The 22379-nt window shown below is 39.1% G+C and overlaps 1 protein-coding gene across 12 annotated transcripts in view; it reads right to left on the reverse strand.

Annotated features, from left to right (window-relative positions):
- FOXP1 (forkhead box P1) overlaps positions 1-22379 on the reverse strand; it is a 635379-nt gene that overhangs the window by 11890 nt on the left and 601110 nt on the right. For 9 of the 12 annotated variants that reach the window (XM_064361902.1, XM_064361896.1, XM_064361897.1 and 6 more), the window contains 6 exons: positions 20473-20556; positions 10471-10672; positions 10288-10367; positions 9587-9688; positions 5474-5595; positions 3653-3722 (listed from right to left, as the gene is read on the reverse strand). In XM_064361902.1, the coding sequence (XP_064217972.1) occupies positions 3653-3722; positions 5474-5595; positions 9587-9688; positions 10288-10367; positions 10471-10672; positions 20473-20556 (660 nt within the window). Of the gene's footprint in view, positions 1-3652; positions 3723-4929; positions 5100-5473; positions 5596-9586; positions 9689-10287; positions 10368-10470; positions 10673-20472; positions 20557-22379 lie in introns of all 12 variants that reach the window. The other 3 variants (XM_064361903.1, XM_012474083.3, XM_064361904.1) reach the window with 2 other exon arrangements.

The following is a 22379-nucleotide window of genomic DNA, read 5'->3' on the forward strand; positions in this document are numbered from 1 at the left end:
TTGCAAAAACTGGCAGCTGTAATTAAACCAAGATTTATCACAACTGTCTTCTTGCAGACTACGCTATGCCCGCTTTTCCATCCTAATGAAAAAAAAGTATAGTCACAAGACAATCTGGCACAGTGACTTCCGCTGGCCAGTTACACAAGAGTCCAAATTATTCTTGAAATCCTGGCTCTAGAGACAAAGTAAAAGCCAAAAGGGTGCAAAGCTGGGCCGCAGAAGTCTGTTTGATTAGTATGACAATGGCAGCCTCACTCACTATACAAACCCCAAAGCCAGGGCTTTCAAGGTACAGGCTCTGTGTTAGAAGTCCTGTGCACACTCACTGAACACAGCACTGGATAATGGACTGTCAAAGCTTGGCCCCCTGTAAGCCCAAAGCTTTTTCTTTCCTCCGCTTGTAAATATATATAACTGCCTTCTTTTAAAAAGTAGGGGGAAAATGCTGTTTTTGTTTCCAAATGTGGTGAACTCATTTTGATGAACGGCAAATCTGAACATTCCACACTCTCCGACAGTGTGTCAAATAATTTGCATCCAGTACTTTTTCCAACAGCTCTTTTATAATTGCAATAAAGCCTTTTTTCTTTTTTTTTCTTTTTTTTTTTGGCAGAGCAGTTGCCAGAGCTATTATTTGTTTGTTTTTTTTTTTTTTTGCAAACTGCAGTTGGACAAGCATCTTAACTGCTTTTATCTGAGACAACAGTGGTCACACCTCTCTCAGTCACAGAAATTCTGCCAAGTGTCTCCACTAGAAATACTGTAAGATAAGCTCTCACAAGACAATTTCACTATTCTATGGTCAGAATGTGGCAACAGTGGGGCTTCTGCTAGCTTAATTATTTATTTTAGCAACTTCCCTGGTCAAAAATTCTGAAGACAAAATTGAAATGCTGATATGAATGTGCTCATTGGGATGAGTTGGTCACCCTCTAAGAAGGCAACCTTCTTGGGATGACTATTTATTCTCTTTGCCTCTCAAAGTATTCTAGGTCAAGGCCACTGCTGATTGGGATTGGATCATAGAACATGGGCTGAGACCCAACAGCCACAGTAGTGAAAGGCATCCAAAGGCAAGCACTTATATTGATCCCTTGGTTCTCAGATAAGAAAGATGTAAGTGATGAAAACCAGCCTTGTTCCTTGAAAAAATGATCAAATGGGCTGCAGAGAGATCCCAGTGCCTGATCCACAAGACAGCATTTTGAACACACTCTTTGTTAAGCAAGTGATCAGAACAACCCACCCAAGGTTAGAGAAATTTTCACTAACTGCTTATGCCTAACAAAGTGGTTCTTTTCTTTTTTTTTTTTGTAGTTGATGTCCACTTAGAAGCAGGTATGTTACAAAAATGGACTTAATTATGTAAATGGTCCTTGCACAGTAAGTATGTGGTTTCATATCAAGCTGGCACCTCTGCCAAAAACTGAAGTTGCCTAAGTAATTGTGCAGAAGTCCATAAGCACCCTGGCTCCTGGAACATTAACCACTCTGAGATCCTCAGGAGAAAGGCAGTCTATAAATACGAAGCTTTACGGTTACCCTTAGTTACTTCACTTTTCAGAGCATAATGCAATCTGTCCCAAGTCCCATGTTTTATTTCTGTAGTGGATTCTGCTGTCCTATTTTATATATTGTATATCATGCATTATGTTGCTCTAGTAATTTTTTTTGAAGATATTGTTCCACTATTATTTTTACTCGTCTTGAAAAATGGAAATAGGCGGTAATGGAAAGGAAGGCCTGCTGGCAGAATCTTTATTTAATTTGCACAGTAGAAAGTTGTCTTATGTGTCTGTCTACTGATCAGGGATCCAAACTCGTAGAAGAGAGGGGAACAATCCACTTCTCAAATCATGAATTTATATCAATTTATTCCCCTTGCCTCATTATGGATGGAAAGTGTTCTTGGAAAATGGCAGGACAGTTTTGGGCTACTGAAGAAGATGCCAAAAACAAATGTTCAGAGACGAAACCTGAACAATTCTGTAATGACAAAGCATACTAATTGAAATTAGTCACATAGTTAAGAGAATTCAGAGGACGGAGGATCACTATTTTTTTGCCTTTCCGCCTCATGAATATAAAATGTGCTTGTAATCTTAATACTACTCCAGATAGAGCAGCCTTTAAATTCACACTTCACAAGACTCCAGGGAAAATAAGTTACTAATGAATGGTATTTACAGTGGCAGCATCGAAGCATGCTTTCATTTACTCTTCTAAAGTTACTTGTGTAAACTACAAGTAATTAAAAGAAACACAGAAAGTAGTTTCTCCTATTAAATCCGGTTCAGGCTAAAAATAAATAAATATAATTACTGAAATGCTAAGGCCAGTGAATCTGCCTCTAAACTGAAACTGGGTAAATGGCCTATCATCAATTCCCAGGAGCCCTAAGACTACCGGGCCTGTAGGGTACAGAGTCGTGCTCAATAAATATCTGTTTGTTTAATGCAGAGCAAGACCCAAGCTCCTGTCAGTATCTCTTCCTTCCTCATCCTGTTCCCATCATGCTGAAGGTCTCAACAGCTTTTTCATTATTGTACCTTTTTAGACTTTTGTTTCTCTGTTTGTGTCATTACCCCAAGAAATGTATTTACTCATGTATTATGGTTCTTTGGAAGGACACAAGACACTGTAGTATCTCAGAGCCAATCTGGGGGTGATACAGCCCCCGCTGAGAATGTATGCTGCAGAGGACTACAATGGTATTAGATGACAAATGTCACATTTATCTATAAAATGTGTTATTTAAAAGTTACCAAGATTCTCTTGGCCTGTCTTCTAGAACAGTCTGGGTAGGGGCAAAAACAAACAGGACCACAGGCCAAAAGGATACTGCTTACTGATGAACTCTGGAGGGGAACTTGAGTACTATACCCAGGTACTTGAATGAAATGATACAGGAGTAGCCTATATTTAAGAACACAGATGTGCAATAGGGAAAAAGTTTGCTAGAAGTTGGGCTGCCTCGGGTAGCTCCTTTTTTGGGTGGTAATCTCTCACCTATTCAAAACCCGCCTGGTACCATTGGTGACGTAACAAGTTCTTGGTAGGAAATAAACACTCCGTGTGATCATTATGTAATCTTGAGCAATCGGCAGGAAAACTAAAGAGTTTTCCTAAACACCTCTATTGTTTAAACAGACACAGTTTACTTTTATAAAGTGAACCAGACCCAGATCCTCCCCCCACCAGACAGAAGCGAAGATGCTCAAGTCGACTTTAAAAGAAGAAGAAATACAAAGCCCTGCTTTCTCTTTAAACCTCTGAACAATAGAAGGTCATGTGACGCAGTGGCCTATCATCCAGCACATTAATAGCTGTGCTAGAGTAATTACACTTGTGGTATTTTTGCCTCAAGTGAAATTCTGAAATAAGAGGATGGAAATTATGATACTGCTGATAAATATTAATAAGTGAACTTTTAATTTTTTTGCCACAATATTCAAAATGCTAAGCATCCCGCTAATGCTGAAGCAGCCCGATGTGTTTGCCTCCAGGGAGTACGATGCTTTGTGCACTTAAGAAAAAAGTTTAACGGAATTAAAATTTAATATCTAATTAGAGCAAGGCTAATATATTTTGAAATGAGTGGGGGAGACCTGTGCCTCTGCTGCATATTCGGGACAGCCATTAATCTTACCTGTAAAGCTGCATTGAGAGGTGTGCAGTAGGCGTGGCTGCTCTGCATGTTTTTAATAAGGGAAGGGTTACTGTATAAGAAAAAGATAAAAACTCAAAGTTAAACACAGTCGACTCCGGAGTTCCTAGCTAAGTTTTAAGCTTGCTGGTGTCCTTCCAAATCAGCAATTTCCCCCACTAACAAAACCCAAGGAAAGTCAGGCTTTCTCCCTGTCACTGCTCTGCAGGGCTGGTTTGTGTGCACCCTCTGGGGTTAGACTTCGCTACTGAAGGAAACTAGGTGTACAATTCTGGCTTAGGTAATAACAGGCTTGGGTCCTCCCTCCAGGGCCCTCTCTGCAGGTTTTTAGGAGTTACCATGACTCCAGACTCCAATAGGAAGGCAGCAAGCAGTCTAGGAGGTTGTGCTGGGGAAGGCAGTGAGCTAGCTCACGGCAGGGGCTGCTGGGCGTGAGCAGAGAGAATCTTGGCTCATAAGCATCTTCTAGATTTGAACTCTACAGTGACTGCTAGAGGGACGGCAGGAAGGCTTTTAGGGAACATCTACAAGGCGCGTTTATTGCCAACGGGATATGGAGAGTAGGGTATGCCAGGGGAGGGGCGTTCTTAAATAAGGGGATGTCTTAGCCAAATCTGGGAGGGTCTGAGAATATTTGCTGCTGTCTCCATTCCTGGACCAAATGAAGCCAACATACTGTTTTCAGAAAATCTCTAGCCTCATAAGGATAAAAATACTAAAAAAATATATTGGGCATACTGAGGGTAAAGAGTGCCTTCCAGTAAGCAATTATCTACATTTATCAGAGGCCTTTAAAGGAAGTATACTCGATATTACCTATTTATTTCCTTCCTATGCTTGGAACATTTTAATCATTCACCTCATTACATTTACATTATTCTAGTGAGTGAACAAGTAAGAAGAAGTCTATCTATCTACCCCAGTAGTACACACACATTTTAACTCTAAAACCAAAAATTCCCTTTTTACTTGGGGGGATTATGGGTTAAGCACAAGAATTTAGTTTTAGGGTCCCCGTAAGCTGCTGAATCAAAATACAACCAGTATTTGCATTAAAGACGTCAAAAAAGCATTATTCAAGGCACTGGTGTTCCAAAGAGAAACGAGAGCAATACATGTACAAATCACACAATTTAGTTTCGTTGCAGAAAGCTGTGGCACTGCTATTGGTGAAATGCAAAACTACATGGGATGAGTCAACCATGCAAAAGCCAAAGCAACAGCAGAAAAAAAAAACAAAAGCAAGTAAAGGCTCTTACTGTGCGACAAGCTCGTCAAAGTTTTCATCGGGGCAGTATTTGCGAGGACGGCCTCGTTGAATATGGCGGCCACGTTTAAACTCTTCATCATCAACTGTCCAAAAGGACCCAAACTCATCCTCTACTCTGATAAAGCACTTATGCAGTGAGAGGTTGGTGCGAATGGCACCCTGGGATAGGAGCAGCAGCAAAGGAGATGGAGTGGCAACAAAAGGAGACGGGGTTGGGGGCAGAACAGACATCCAATACAGGGAACAGGAAAAAGAAAATAAAATGCAATAAGCATAAGCAAATGGTTTGTGAGGGTTAATATGCATTGCCACCTAAAAGCTACTAGCATGTGATGCAACAAAGACCAGCAAGCAGGGCAGGGGGACTGGTGGGTATACAAAACAGGAGGGATGAAATGCTTTTTTGCTTCCCTTAACTGAGACAACGTGAAACCAGTTCTTTGGTCTAACACCATCTAGCAGCCAAAGCCTCTACGTTATACTTGTTAGCACAATCCAAGCTAGGCTAAGAAGTTCAAACATGGTGGACGTACCCACTGATCTTTTGTGGCCTTCGTTTTTGGAATTCTACTTCATCCACTGTCCATACTGCCCCTTTAACGTTTTCTACTCGCACAAAACACTTGTGAAGACTAAGATTATGACGCACTGCATTCTGCAGCAAGTATAAAAGAGAGAACATTTACATTTTCTATAAGAAAAGACTCCAAAAACAGCAGTAAATTCAGCCTAACAGTCCACATTTGTAACACCATCCCCAAGAGCTGCAGCTACCACCCCCGTGGAGGACCTTCTCATGGTTAAGGATGTCTTTTTCCAAAAGCAAAAATAAACCCAAATTATAAATTAATTGCATGTTGGCATTTTCATCTAGTCTCTGGTAATAATAATGAACCAGAAGAAAGTTTTTAATATGCATACAAGCCCAAAATAGGTTCCAGTGTACAAATCTGAAAATGTTACTTTTAAACAAGAAAACATGCAAAGCATCAAACTGCCCCCTTTTGATAGTTTCTGGCTTTTAAAACTTCCATAGGTCTTATGAAAAATTCTAAAGTAGATTTTTACCACCAAGAGTATCACCTTGTGTAGCTGAAGGATCCGGGGGTAAACTGACCCCACAAGAGATCAGCTATGTCTAAGAGTTGGCTCTAACTATGTATGGGCAAGTATTTTAACTGAGTAAATGCCAAAGGAACACATGAGTGGAACTCTCAATGGCAAAATGACTATATTCCTACAGTTGATGGTTTCTACAGACCCATCTTGTATGGTTATTAGTCCTTTCTGGCCATTCCTAAGCTGAGACCCTTAACATCAATAATTTATGAAAAAGGAGGATCTCAACTCAAGGGTGAAGAGCTTTTAATATCTTTTTCCTCTGGGTTTGGAAGAATCTCTAACCCTTACTAGGTACAGTAACAAGCAAGGGATCATTTCTTTAGTCCTGCCTGGTTAAACTTAGGGATCCGGACTCAGTGCTGGACATGAAGATATTCTAAAGAGATCCATGTCATTTAAAATTGTCGTCTTATTCAGAATGAGTAGATCACTCAATTGGGGCTTGAGAAGTTGACATAAACATCACACCTCACATACCATGTGAAGTCCTCACTCAATTCCAGCACAAGCATTTTGCACCCCTCCCCATTCTGCCACCTGGAGTATTTCCTTCCTGAATTACCCTTAATGGTGGTGAATTTTGCTACTCTGAGAGGTGCTTCAGTGTTGGGACAATTACAATTGGTGACTGTGAGGATTAAAGCTACATAATAATTTCTCTTTTCTGATATGGAATATTTAGAAGATAATGAGACAAGTTTTAATGCATGGTGTGATGAATTGCTTGAAAGGAGAATTCACACGATAAATTCCCAAAGAGTTTTTAAGTAATATTAGCATAAGAAGAGGTAGGTTCAAGATACCCAGGTGACTATCAAAAGGACACTCATGATTAAAAAAAAAAATTGGATGAGTTTGCTTACAAATAAAAATCTCAAACTGAAAACATTTGGCATGTCATATACTTGATAGGACAATTTTCTTTGCATATAAAATGCAGTCTAGTCTTTAAGCAATTTTTTTTTTTAAAGAGATTGGGTCTTGCTCTACTGCCCAACTGGAATGCAGTGGTTCAATTATGACTCACTGAAGCCTTGTATTCCTGGGCTTAAGAGATCCTCCTGCCTTAGCCTCCTGAGTAGCTGGGCCTAGAGACATGTGTCATCACCCCCAGCTAATTTTTAAAATTTTTTGTAGAGATGGGATCTTGCTATGTTGCCCAGGCTGGTCTTGAACTCCTGGGCTCAACTGATCCTCCAGCCTCCCAAAGTGCTGGGATTACAGGCAGGAGCTACTGTGCCCAGCTGCATTTTAAAAAATATATTGCCCAAAGGCATACGACAGAAGGTCCACTGTTATTTACTGGAACAAAACTGAGGTGGTACAAATAAACAGACAAAGCCAATTTCCTTCACAAATCTGGGCATTATACGTCTAGGAGACATAACTTGGAAAGAAGTCAACATTGCTTCTAATCTTCATCACTGTCTGTCTGATGTTTTAAAATAAGTATCAAAATGTATAAAACTGAAAGGGCTTAAAGCTACTTCTGATAAAATAATTTCTGTAGATCAGGTTGAGCAATATAACCATGTGAGTCAACACACAAAGCCAAAACTTCAGTTCTGTTTCCCAAAACTGCACATCTAAGCAGAAAGCAACTAGAAGTCAAGAGTTTTCAAAAAAAGATGTGTAAGCTCTTTTCAGTCATAACTTTAACTGAGCATTTCATCTTTTGCCTAAGATCATGGTGAAAATAAGGACACATAGAAAAAATTATACGTATTTATGAGTCATTAAGTACTTCATCTAAGGTTGTTTATATTAATGACACTTTTTCCTGCAGTTTGCAAAATGAAAAAGTTCAATCTGAAGATCTAAGCTTAAATATTATATTCACAACTGGTAATTATTTTTAAATTTCATCATTTCCATTTATAAAAGGCAATCTGAAGAAAATGTCTGCCTCATGCTTCAACTTCCTAAATTTTTAAAAGCATTCATGGCTAAAGATCCTTTTATATTTTATCTCCTAAGGCAGGCTGAGGCGAAGAAGGTAAGATTTTGAACATAGGTTCCCTTCAGTGCCCAATTGTCTTAATGGAAATGAAAGGATAATTTGGGCCATAATAGATATTCACAGCTCTGTAAAGTTGATGAATTAATTCTATGGTTATATTCGTTTTCTTTTAAAATGCTAATTTATCAGGAACTTAACAGAGGAAATAAATTTTTCCATTTTTTGCTTTGGTTTTTCTCCAGTATAAAATTAAGGAATTAGCAAGGAAGGCATTTATTTCAAGTGAAGGAAGTTTTCCTTGCATCCTGTAACACATCCCTATCATGTTTAGATCAATCTCATGGAAAAATATCCTCAAATGTTTATATTACATGTCTCTAAATGTTTTGGATTTCAGGGATTAAAAGAATTCCAGGTAGTTTAAAAATTAAAAAAAGCAAAAATACAAATGACAGAGTGTACCTGTCCCCTTCTATAAGCAAAAATATTCGAAAATGGGAAAGCCCAAGAATGTCAGAGGGCTCAATCTAATAGAAGGGAATAAATACCAGTGAAATCTCTGAACCGGGAATGAGGTGAGCCATATAACCCCAAGCACTGCTGGGGGCATCCAATAAAGAGATATGGAATTTGACATGTTTTTATAGCAAATAGTGTTATAATGAACGTCTACAATCTACTTTTCTTCCTTAGTATATCTATGAGGGACAATGTTTGGTTTTTGTTTTGTTGTTTTTTGAGAAAGGGTCTTGCTCTGTTGCCCAGGCTGGACTGTAGTGGCATGAACAGGGCTCACTGCAGCCTCAACCTCCTTGCCTCGAGCAATCCTCCCATCTCTGCCTCTGGAGCAGCTGTGACCACAGGTGCATGCCACCATGCCTGGCTAATGTTTTTTTTTTTAAAGAGAAACAGGGTCTCACTATGTTGCCCAGGCTGGTCTCGAACTCTGGGGCTCAAGTGATCCTCTTGCCTCAACCTCCTCAAGTGCTGGGATTATAGGCATGAGCCACTGTGCCTGGCCAACAATCTCTTGACTTAAAAATAAAAAAACAAATCCTTAATAATACATTGTGTTTTCCATTAATAGCTAGTACTTAGATTGTACAGCTTTCTCTACTAATTGGGTGAATGAGCTTTTCATCCAACTATTGAAGGCTGTGTCAAGTTTGGTCATTTCTCCAGGTTCTAACTCTGGAGATACATCTCTGCAAATATTGGCTGTGGCTGAAGACCTAACAGCATGAAGTTTGTGGAAGTAATATGGCAACCTCAACTTTTGGGCAACAGTGTCATCTCCCTTTCTCTACATATTCCAACCAGAGAGAGATCATTTTACTGGCTGGCCCCTCCACACCGCTGATGCCCGTGTAATGAGAGTCTTCCATCCAAGCATTTCAGCCACAATGGCACTGCTTTCCCAATCAAATACACCTACAGATTGGACACTTTAAGAGTATCAAAACAATACAAACGTAGCTTCCTTACAGCACAATTGCATTTTATCAACAACAAACTGTTCTATGAATGTCAAGGTCCAAGACTAAACAGGCCTGAGAAAGCTTACCTTCCACGTGGCCGCGTTGCGTCGGAAGTAAGCAAACATTCGTGTGAACCAGTTATAGATTTCATTTAGTGTTAGCTGCTTTTCTGGAGATTCGAGAATGGCCTGTGAAGCACAATGTAACAGAAGATAATTTATGACCAAATCAGCAGAGTCATTGTTATACAGTTTCCCCAAAATATACAATCACTGGGATTCAGAGCTAAATCCTGAGAAAGGTTTCACAAAATGATCTAAGATTAATGGTTGTATTTAACAGTTCAATAGCAAAATTCAAAATGGAATTATCTAATTGTTTTGAGTTTTTATTTCTGTTTCCGTACAGAAATATTAATTTATTAGTCATTCATAAAGCAGAATCAAAGAGAAATGCAAAACATTTCACTAGCTGATTAAAACTCAGTAATTATTTAGAGCTCAGATTAATTCTAGGGATCAGAGATTACTGTAGCTTGTGATAATTGACTTGCCATCTTTAAACAGGCTCATTTTCACTGTTGTGTGAAATGAATTTCCTAATAATCACATCGTATTGTAATACTTAATCAAAAGCAATTATGTTATATATTGCAGTTTTAAAAAACCTTATAGAAAAGGTTTCAGCATGCTTGCATACTAAACGGTTTTAAATCTCCTTCATCAATATATATCCATGTACACATACACCTTTTGATAGAATTTCATATACTGTGTTATTTACTTACCTGCCTAATTAAAGATGCATATGTAAATGGTGGTCTAACTTCTGCGTTCTTATAAAATTCTTGGTTCTGCGCAATATCTGCTGAATAAGAATCATTGTCCTATTAATTATCACCTTTTAAAAACGGGCTGGTCTACAAGAATTGGATTACAACTCTACGTGAGGCAAAACATGGAGTATCTACCTGAAGAAATGGGCACGTTGTATTTGTCTGAGTACCGCCTGCGGATGGGTCCCACCGTGTGCATGCTGGTGGTGGTGATGACAGAGGGGCCTTGGGTGACGGGAGTCAGCGGGGCAGTTGGGGTCGTTGGAGTATGAGGTAAGCTCTGTGGAGAAGCCTCTGATGCGGACTTGGAGAGAGTGACACTTGATACCAGATTCAGCTGTGAGGGAAAAAACACGTCTTAGAAGACCTTCAGGAAAATAGAGCAACCCAGGAACCACGCATCCAGCAGGAGTAATACAGAGGATGCACGCACAGTGCTCTTTCTCTAAGTAGACACATCTACCATGAACCGAAACACAAATTGAGTCCTGCGTAAACACAATTCACTTAGGATGTAGCATAAGATATCTCTGGCAGCAGTCTCTTTTCAAAAGGCTGCTACGAGGGTGTTTACAGGCTCAAAAAGGGGCTACCTACCTGAGTGAGATTGAGAAAGCCTGAGTCAGGACATTTCTTTGATCGTGATGTCTCAACTACTTTAATCGCCCATCAGGCCTTGTCAACCTCAAAGAGCTCCAGAGAGGAGTCCTTAGCAATACCAGTAAAGCTGAATATTTTAGGCAATACAAGTTGGAATACGCTGGTGTACATCTCAAGTGTCCAACAGAACTTTCTGCAATATGCTAGCACAACCCAAGAGCTCTTTTTACTTACTTTTTACTAAAATTAAACTTTTTAATAAATTTAAAAGAGCCCCATGTGGCTAGTAGCTACCATAGTGGACAGCCCAGGAGAGACTACTGAAGGCCATCATGCAGCTTCCTGGATGACAAGAACTACTGCAAATATGTGTGGCCTATCACTCATATTAAACACAATGGCCCTGATCCCACAAGCCATCATTTGTTTCCATCAGTTAGCAGAAAATAATCCTTAAAAGCTTTATGGGTAATCTTTATTAAATCTATCAAATAAAGGCTTGGTATCAATTTTTAAAAAAATTTTTCCTTCAAGTTTTGAATCTTCTATAAAATGGTAAATAATCTGCTTCAAGTTAGTAAATAAATATTACTTATTTGAAGTAGGATAGAAGAAAATAGGTCAGGAACGGTGGCTCACACTGGTAATCCCAGCACCTCGGGAGACTGAGGCAGGAGGATCTCTTGAGCCCAGGAGTTTGAAACCAGCCTGGATAACATGGTGAAAACTTGTCTCTATTTAAAAAAAACCCAAAACACACACACACAAACTAGCCACATGTCAGGGCTCACACCACCTGGGAGGCTGAGGTGGGAGAACAGCTTGAGCCCAAGAGGCAGAGGTTGCAGTGAGCTGACATCACACCACTGCATTTTAGCCTGGGTGCCAGAGTGAGACTCTACCTCAAGAAAGAAGGAAAGAAAGAAAATAAATGAGCACTGTTTCAATTTATCTCTCTTACCTTCACCCTGAAGTACTGTTCTAACAAATACTAAAAGGAATAACCCTTTTCCAAAACATGTTAGAACAGAAATATTATTTTATGTCTGGCAATGCTGAAGAATTTAGTTGTTTTCAGCGTGTTACTGTTTATATGCTATCTCAGATACAAAGACCCACCCTAAAATCCAAGAAACTTCTTCGGCAAAGTAGGCTTACTTGGTAACATTTTCTAAAACCAGATTTCAAATCACTCACCACAGTAAGTCTATTTCACGAAGTCTAATTCGCCATCGCTACAGTCAGTCTTAAGTACAAGGCAGTATTTGTGGAAGGTATTAAAAATGAGATTCCTCTGAGATCATAATCAAAGAACTTATTAAAAGAGAGTTCCAATATGTTGGGAAGACTCGACCTTTACTCATACTCTAGTTAAAAAAAAAAAAAGGCCATGAGAATCCTAATATGTTTGGGGGAGTTTCATAAAAAAAGCAATGAATCTGAAGAAAAAGAAAGATCAAATATCATGAAGAAATACTAATGGAAAAATGTAAACATGGCGCTGGAAATGGAATTTGTGAGCATTGAGAGTTGTGCTTTCCTTTTTATTTTCAGCGTAGAATGTTAACTCAGTGAGCAATAGACAATCCCTGCGAAGAGCAAGTTATGGAGATGGCACTGCCCTTACAAATGCCCCAGCAAGCTGAGCAGATGCTGGGACCTGCTTTTTCTCTATAGTGCTGGAAACCTGACTTTCTGACACACATTTGCAAACTAAGTGTGAACAGTTCAGAGTAGCAGCCGCAGGATGGGGAAGAGCTGAGAAGCCAAGGGGGGAAAAGTTGGGGCTGACCTCTTCTTCACCTCAGGGCTTAATCACTGACCAAGTCCAGGAACAGTACGTATAAGCATCAGCCCAAGCAAAGGGTCAAGGAAATTAGTGCATGAAAGGCTAATGCTCATAAATATACAGCTTTTATAATTCAGATGTTGCTAAGCCTACGAATCTCAGAGCACTTTGGAAAGTCACGGGTAACATTTGTAAAAATCATGTTTGAAACCACCTGCCACTGTGTGGTCTCCTTTAATTCTCTTACCACCACTAATATCTGAGATGTTATTACTCATATTTTACAGATAAGCAAACTGAGGCTTGGCGAGATTAAATAATTGGCCCATATTCCCAACCCAGACCCAAAGTCAAACCACACACTTGTATGATTCTAGATCCTTTATATAATCATCTTATGCATAGTTAATGGGGAAAATGAACACTAACCAGTTCCATTTTTCTGTATACTCATTTTTGGAAATGATTCTGTGCAGAGCATTTTATCCTTGCTTATGCATGACATTCAACACATGTAACTGAGCAAATATAAGGCAGTTAGTCCTATAATGACAAAAAGAGGAATAAAAAAACCTAATTGCTGCCCTTAAAGTGCTTACCATCAAATACATATGTCAAAGGCAAAGATACATAGTAGCCACAATGCAATTCTGAGGACTAACTCTGCTTCTTGGCTTCTCTTTTCAGTTTAAGAACATTTCCCTAAACACTGTGGCTTTCTTTTAAGATGCAATAAAAATTATAATGTCCTTCATGCATGTTCCCTTCCAGTTTTGGGAGGAAGATCACCAACTTTACTGAGTTCTAGTTTCAATGTCAGAAATCAAAACTCATTCAGCAAGTGCAAGCTCATCTTTTTGGGTGCTCACAGCAAAGAAGAATAGACAAATCCCACAATAAAATGTCATCAAAGCAGAAAGGATGTGACTTTTGTAGCTTTTACCAAGATCTCACCACTAGGACTCTACCAAAAAAAAGGCAACAGCGAAAAATAAAATCCCTCCAAGTTAGCATAATCCACAAAGGAAGAGAGACAGGTAGAATTTTCTGGAAGCTTTTGAACATAGCAAGTGGTAATAAACACTGAGCCCGAAGAGAGCAGAGAGGGGGCTTACCAGGCTTGACAAATGACACTGTGATTCACACCCACTGCTGGGCTGTCTCTAATAAGCCACAGAGGAAGCAGCCAATCTCAGCTAATTACCAGATAAAAATGTATTGTAAGGACTCTAATTAGGAGACGCGGATGGAGGTGATCTAATGATTAAATGCTGCATTTGAGTGACCCCACCATCAGTGTGCAGTGGTGCAAGATGTCACTGGAATATTTTGTAGAAACAGTAATTTTATTTCGAGGAGGGGAGGCAGTAATATTTGTAATGATGGCTATGAGGTAAACTAATTAAAAGACAGTTCCTAGAGGAAGAGGGTGGCTGAGAGCAGCTGTGGCCATTCCAAAACCAAGTGCCAAGTCTCAATAGAGGAGCTGCAGTCAAGTGGAAAATTTCTGCCTGACCTCTGCCCTTGCTATTAATTTGCAGGAAAACTAATGACACATATACATATTCCCACAAAATTGTTCTAATTGCTAATTTGCCAAAGGAGCCCAGATTCCAAATTAAACATGACTGTAGCCTATGACGGAAGGAAGAAGAAAAAGCTGTACACTCCAAACAGAGGGTGCTTTGCCACACAAAATCGTTTGAAGGCTGAACCAACAAGTTAATGAAATGTCAACCTTGTCAACTGATAGAGAAGTTTCTTAACTTTTAAACTTCTGTTTGATGATCACATGCTTGTCCTGGAGAGAAACCACTTTAGAAAGGGAGGTAGAGAGAAAGAATGGAGAAGAAAGATTCAAAACAGGCTCTTGTTCAAACCAAACCTGCTCTTTTAATTAAGGCCTCTTTGAAAAACAGTGCCCTCCCCAAAAAAAAAATTAATTACAGACTTAGAACAGAAGAGCAAATGGGGAACGGTGTGGGTTTTTGCTGTAATCTTGAAATATTCATCTTAATTGTAAACCATTAAATCTTAATATAATCATCAATTAGAAATGAAAGTATCTATGCTTTGTGTTTCTGATTGTAGTTAAGGTTTTATAAGATAATTTTTTCTAGGGCATGGAGCAGGAAGGGAATGCTGGGAGGGTTTCTCTTCCTGATGGAAAGCCTATTTTTCTTATTGTGTTCATTTTCTATTTAAAAAGAAGTTGCTATGTTTAGAAAAGTCAGAACTCTGATATTTTCTACATGGCAAGTTTCCATCATGTGATGATTTCAGCAAAGATAATCTCTTTGAAACTCTGGCCAAAAGTTAAATTCTTATGTCACTTAAAATTGCTGTAGGGTTTTATATTTTAAATTTATTTGTACTCTCAAGCATCAGTTTTTCTTTTAGCCATCAAAACTATTCAAACTTCATCAGCTACCCACTATTCTGCTTAGTCCTTTAAAAAAAAAAATTAGTTTTTAACAGTCAGATCTCCCCTCCTGTTTAAAGATGATGAGTCACTCACATTAAAAAAATAAATAAACCGCTGATGTAAACCCCTGACAGAAACAGACTTGTAAGTATTCCCATAAGAACTCATTTTTATTTTTGTTTGTGCTCTTGCCTCACATGAAAACAGATTCTGAGAACAAAAGACAGACCTGAAACCCAAACACCAAGGGACACAACTGCATAGTAGGGACTTTCAGGCTCACAGAACTTGTTTTTCTGTTCTTGGTTTTACTGGCCTGAGCCAGCTGAAGTCCTGCTTTAACTGCATGGCGGTGGCGTTTCTAGGCATGAATCACTGAGTTCAGACACGGCCTTTCTGAGACTGGAGGGATGGTACAAGGCCGCACAGAGGGCAGGACAGTGGGTGGCAGCTGGAGGCCTTTGTTACAAGTCTTTGCTCTCCTCTACCATCTCAGCCTGGCCAAGTTTAAGAGACGGTGCTCGTGGAGGGCTGTGACTTAGAAGGTAGTGGTACTGGCAGGGATACTAAAAGGAAGAAAAAAAAAAAACACTAGTTTGGGGGGTAGGGGCACTTAATGAAAAATATAAATCAGCTTTTGTGTGTTGTGCCTGAGAATCCCTTTTTATGACTGCTTAATATTATTTCTCCAACTCTAAAGCAAGGACCCAGGCAGCCCAAATGATCCTTGAAGAGTTAAAAGACCCTTTTTTTCAGGGGGCACTTTGTTTTTATAGGAGCTAAAAACGCTTTCAAAACAGTCCTAATTGCTATGGTTAGAGGAAAAGAAAATGTGTAAAAATGAAAATCTAATACTGTGTTTCATTCCAAATATCCAAGTTCCTGTAAGTGTTTTATAAGATTTTCGGCAAGAAGGATATACCACCTACACTATAATTACGTGCCCACCAAATCTAAAAGAATGTGGTTTCTCCAGGAGCAGGAGTTGTTCTCTGATGTGTAGGAATACCCTGAAGCAAAGCGTACCTCTCATGTACTCAGTATTATAAAATACAATTTACAGTGTTTTCCTGACATAATGACGGATAGTGAAGTCTTCTTAAGAACTCCGTAGCAATTTAATAGAGTCATCATACCACAGACATGTTTTTGTTGTTTTTGTTTTGTCCTCTTAGTTTTTCACTCCCTCCCCCAAATGAAATATCTTGGCAAATTCTCCATAGAGTAAGCATGGAGAAATTAACCTCGAAGAAATACACTTGGGTGTTTACTTTGAGAATGTTTACTGAGTTTGGAACAAAAGAATATCAATTATTTTCATTAGGGCAGTTTACTATCGTCTTGTTTTTTGCTTCTCTTTCCATGGGAAAGAATAGAATCTTTTAAAACTTAAAATAACAAGAAATGTGGCCATTGTAAATACAAGAACTGCTTTTCTGCTCTATATACCTGATAGCTAGAACTTAGGGCTGCTCTTGAAACTTACACATACTATATACTTCCATGCAGGTTCCAGAGTTAATAAAACTAAGTTTGAAAAGCTTGTCTTAACTGATGTTGGCGATTCCTTTCCTTCCTCCACACTAATCCTTGCCACTCAGAGACCGATTCGTGCACCCACTCTTAACCTAAGTTCCATGAAGCTGACCTCTTAGCATTTCTTCCTACTCATCTTTTAGGTTTCAGCCTAAATGTCATTTCTCCCAGAAGTCTCCCCTGACTTTACCATTCTGGGTCAGCTGTTTTACTTACAGGTAGCACAATTCACGAAAAGTGATAATGTGTGAGTGTGTATGTAGTTATCTCCCAGTTTCTTTTACCAGACTCCGAACACCTCCATGGCAAGGATGGGCCTCACTCATGTGACGGACTACTTTTTGCTCTGTATGTCACATGCTCAAGAAATATCGGTTGTTGGAATAGTCTGATTGTAAATGCAGGAATTGCCTTTCCATAACCAACCTGCACTTTGAGTCTTTGGTTCTGTTCTGAAAGGAAGGTTTTACTTAGGTTTAAAGAGATGTGACAGCAAGCAGGAACAAAGGCTGTCGAAGGAGTCTGAGGGATGGGAAGCCTGTGAGTTCCTGTCCCAGTTCACCCATAAGCTTTCTGCCTCAGATCCACATCTAAAAACTTGGGCACCTTCCCGAGATGAGTGTATCCTGTAACTATCCAAATCTGATGAATCCCACAATAGGATCCAGAAAATGCGTCTATGAGCGGATGTAAAAACAATCTAAGAATGTTTTAGCAGTTTCTTTGATGCAATGAACTGAGGACTGGTTGAATGATTGGATACAGCAAATGACACTTAACACCCAAATGGCATTCAGTGAAAAGCAACATTTACAGCAAAGCATTCTATCACTTAGTGACTAAGAATTTTAAAATAAACATGAGGTTTCTTTTACACAGAAACGGAAAAAAGAAAGAGCTTCATGAACTTACTGGCAAGGTTGTAACATGAAAGTCCCTATCTATGGTTGGATTTGAATCCTGGTGACTACTTGTTTCAAATCAAAGATTCTAGAAGGATACTCATTCAAACAAACGCCATGCATTCTATTATTTAGGGCGGAATAAATTAATTACAGACTGCAGGGAATGTGCATGTGAGAATCAGTCACCGGATAGCTCTGGGCCCTTAAAGTTGAAAGCATCAAGGGTTTGCTGTATGTGTGTGCCCTTCTTTTTTTTTTCTTTTCTCTTTTTGGCAAAGAAGTGAGAATTTATGCAAAACATTATACATCTACTTTTTATAATTAATTTCCCAATGCCTCACCTATACATATTTTAATAATTCCTGATTTATAAGATGGTATCTGTAATAAAATTTTCTATTTTCCAATAAATGAAAAGAAGGCAGGTTCACTCTGACAACAGAGTGTCACACAATATCTGCTTGTCAGGCACCAATTTTTACTTCTTACATGTAAGTTAAAGGATAAGGAATTTATAATGCTGCCTGTGAAGGGAACCACTTTTCATACACAAATGTGATCTTTTTTTTCTCAAAGGGTAATACAACAGTACATTTACATAAACTAATCCAAACAATCTATGTATTTGACAATGGCAAACCTCACACAGACGGCCTATTGTTGGTTTACATCTTGGAGTTCTTTATATTGGCTTGTAGCGCTGCTCTAGCTGTCAAAGGTTTGACTTGGACTCTAAATAAATGGTTATAGAAGTGCTGTGCAGCGATATTGGACTTCTTTGCAAAAGAAAACCTGCTGTGTATGAATTCAAAAGCTATTAATTTTTCAGTCAAAAATATTCGTGCCTATTTCTTTTAATAAAGAAATACTGTGCTGAGCTACTAAGAGATAATGTTGACTAGTGGTAGAGAATTTTCAATAGAGCAGTTAAAAATAAATTTAGTAGGAGGTCCCCTTCAAAGTTATAATTTTCTAGAATGTAAAACATTTTTTTTAATACTAATCAAGACAAACCTTCCATCCCTGTTCATTTCCCCCATGGCTGGCTTCTCCCTGTTTACCGCCTGCTTACTCTGGTCCATGTGGAGAATCCCAGTGGTCCTTTTGTGGCCCACAGGGGCTTACATACATGGTGCTCTCTGCCAACACTCAGCCCAGTCACTCGCCGAGTGCCCTACGGGGTTTTGCAGTTCCTTCTCTTTAATTGTATCCTTCCTCCTCCCAAGGAGCCCAAGGTCTATGCCTACAGAGCTGGGTCCAACCATTATCCTATCACTGTTTTTGATCCATGGAAGAAGACAGAGATAATCTCATTCTCTTCCTTGTTGCTGGGTGAAAACTCTCAAACCGTTCAATCTGGTAAAACTGTTTCACTAAAGCTATCTAAAGACTTTCAGAAAGTTCCAGGGCAGTGAATGTCTCGTGCAATCAACTATGCTTCTTCGAGATGACTTCAGCCAAGTCATCTCAGAGGCTCACCAATTTGCTTAGCTGGGTTCATGATCTTCCCAATATCCTCCTTTAGCAGGAGGGGTTGTTAGAAACAGCACAGTTGACTACTGATGCCACAACGCTGAATGACCTGGTTCCTTTTTTCCTTTCTTTTTGGTAGCCTGCACAACCAGTCCTACAGCCATATACTGTAAAATGCATGGAAACTAAGGACTCTTTCCTAGTAAAAATGGATGCGCAAAGTGTTTAATGATTTTATGTCCTATATCTCAGTAATGTGCTCTGTTTCAGACATTAATTTTGCCTGCCAACTGCATCTTGGCAGGCTACCATATTTGCTGGGTTAATAGTCTGACTCCGTTTTATTTCTATCACCATAAATCATACATATATGGGTGTATGTTTGCTTTATTTATAGAAAAAAATCAGTCAAAACAGATAAACCAATACTTGCCATTATGCTGCATCATTGCATATTGATTAAAATTGCTGGTACTAACTATAGATTGTCAACGCTCAATTAATCTTCACACAGTGACTCCAAGCAAAATCAAATAAAGGCAGTGTACCTTTAAATTTTACAAATCTTAAAATCAAGGAGCAAAGCATTGCCTCCATTTTGAATAATCAGTTAAAGCTACTAGAAGAATTTTAGAAATGTAAGAGAAATACAACCGTTAAAGAGATCCATTTATTAAAAAGGAAGGTGGTCCAAGACAAAATTTTAAGTTCAGACACCATCCTTCTGCTTTGATATTAACTGCCTGTGCTGGGATGACACCCTTCAGCATCCAGTAAAAGGGAACAAGGCAAGAAAGAGGAGATTCTTATAAATTAAATGTAATTTCAGTATACTATGTTTGGGCTCCTGACTGTGAAGGAATAATTTTCATTTCAAACTCCTTAGTAACCATTAGAGCCTCTCCATAATTTAGCCTCTGACTATTCCAACAGTAAGTTTCTTATGTCTTTCCTCTGTTCCAGTTAGACTGGACTAGTCCCTGCTCTTCTTCTCACACATCACTGTCTCTCAGCTTACCCAAGCTGAAATGCCTCTTTCCTTTGCTGTCATGGTTTGGCTGTCTTCTCTGCGTTCCTACCATTCAGAAAGACTTCCTTTTTCCAGGGAGCTCTCATAATGTATTTCAGTACCTTGTTTTAGCACCAGTCATTCTGCCCTTAAAGAAGAGCTGAATGCTTGAGTCTTAAGGGCAAGGACCATGTCTGAATCATACTGTATTCCCAAGTGCCTAGCATACTACCTTTGTCATAAAGGGTAACCAGAAACAGTCGCATGAATCTAAGGCCTTCAAAACCAAAGCAGCCTTCTACCAAAGCAGGCTGGTCCTCCTTCCTACGTTTGAGGTGGGGAAGCAGAAAAGGAATACTGTAAGTTTTGTTTTTTCCCCTTGGTGGGGACCATTACTTACGGGCTGAGGGGCGGCTTTGGGTTCTGTAGACTTCACATGCAGGTGGGTCATCATGGCTTGCAGGCGCTCTTTGTCTTTTGCAAGCTAGCAGGAAGAAAATGCTTTGTTATTTCTCTGAATAAAGAAGCATGACTCTTTTAATACCATAAATGATATATATTACAAATTACACTATGGCACCACAGCACATGATAAAATCATTTTCATTGCTTAATTGTTTTCGAAATCTACATGACCACTGCCAAACTCTAAGTAAGTGGAGGTGCTGGTATGAGATTTCTCAACACAAGATACATTAGACATTCAATGGGAAGTTCTAGACCTGCTGGCACCACGCAGTCCCATGGAACACAGACAGCTAAAAGACAAATGTGAATCATACCTATTAACCAACCTTATTCATGAGAAAATCCAAAGGAAAATGAGCTAGGTAGCTAAAACCCATAAATTCATCTGTTGTGGTTATGGAAAAACTCCTAGACAGATGGATACATTTATGCAAAATTAGCTTCATCTTTCTGAACAGGTAGGTATACATTAAGACAGTGCTGGCAAGTGATATTAGCAGGCCAGGAGCAAAGGGATGACAGGTGCCCATTTTCAAACGAGCGGAGAATAAGGTGGTTCATCATTTACTTAAGATTTGAGGCCAGGTGCAGTGGCTCACGCCTGTAATCCCAGCACTTTGGGAGGCCGAGGCGGGTGGATCACGAGGTCAAGAGATCGAGACCATCCCGGTCAACATGGTGAAACCCCGTCTCTACTAAAAATACAAAAAATTAGCTGGGCATGGTGGCGCGTGCCTGTAATCCCAGCTACTCAGGAGGCTGAGGCAGGAGAATTGCCTGAACCCAGGAGGCGGAGGTTGCGGTGAGCCAAGATCGTGCCATTGCACTCCAGCTTGGGTAACGAGAGAAAACTAAGTCTCAAAAAAAAAAAAAAAAGATTTGAGTACCTGCTATGTGCTAGTCTCATCTTAATAATTTAAGTCTCCTTATTCTATAAAAAACGATCTTCTGAAGTCACACAAGTTTCTAACTGGATATACATGGTAGGCACTCAAATACTATTTATTGGAAGCTACATCCTTTATGCTTCGCTTGGATTGCTTTAACTCGGTATTTTTGATAGTTCAAGACAGTTGGGCATAGGGGACACATAATGATTACTTCTGTAAAAGAAGTGGGAAATAAATCCCCTAAAGATAAAGGGATGGTTTAAATAACAGCTGTGGCATTTAGGGAAAATGGAGAAGAGATTAATATGAGAGAAAGAAGGGGAGAGGGAGAGAATACAGTTTAATTTCAATACTTTTGTAGATCATTTGTCCAAAGTAATGCCTTAGAGTTAAGGAGGGACTCATTAGTTCTGCCACATAATTAACCTTAAATCCTTTAAAAATCAGCCATTTTTTTCAAGTCTAAAATTATTCCCAAATTAAAAAATACACACCTTATATATTTAAATACAGTTATTTTCTAAGGAAGAAGGGGGAAGGGGGCTGGGGGTTGTAGAAAGGGAGAGAAAAGGAAAGAGTACAAAAGGGAGAAGGGAAAAAGCTTCCAGCTGATCCCTACTGGATGACTCAGTCTCAAGCCATATCACATTTGATTTTTTTTTTCTTTTTATTCCCTTGTGGTTCAGGGAGGAATAAATTAAGAAAGAAAGAAAAAAAGCCTTACAGTGTTAGCATTTATCTTTCAACAAACAGGAAATGAAAATGATACCATATTAGGAGCCACTTGATGTTATTCCTCCTCTGTTCTTTAGTAAGCTATTGAACAGCCAAACTAAAAGATTCTCTGAACACATAATGCTAAAGGAATTTAGTTTTCCAAAGTGGCTTAGAACAATTAAAATGTTGGGAATGGTATTTTTCTGCCATTACTTTTTTATTTTTTTTAATG

Source organism: Aotus nancymaae, unplaced genomic scaffold (assembly GCF_030222135.1).
Source record: "Aotus nancymaae isolate 86718 unplaced genomic scaffold, 86718_ANA_hifiasm-v0.15.2.pri h1tg000046l, whole genome shotgun sequence".
Lineage (NCBI taxonomy): Eukaryota > Metazoa > Chordata > Mammalia > Primates > Aotidae > Aotus > Aotus nancymaae.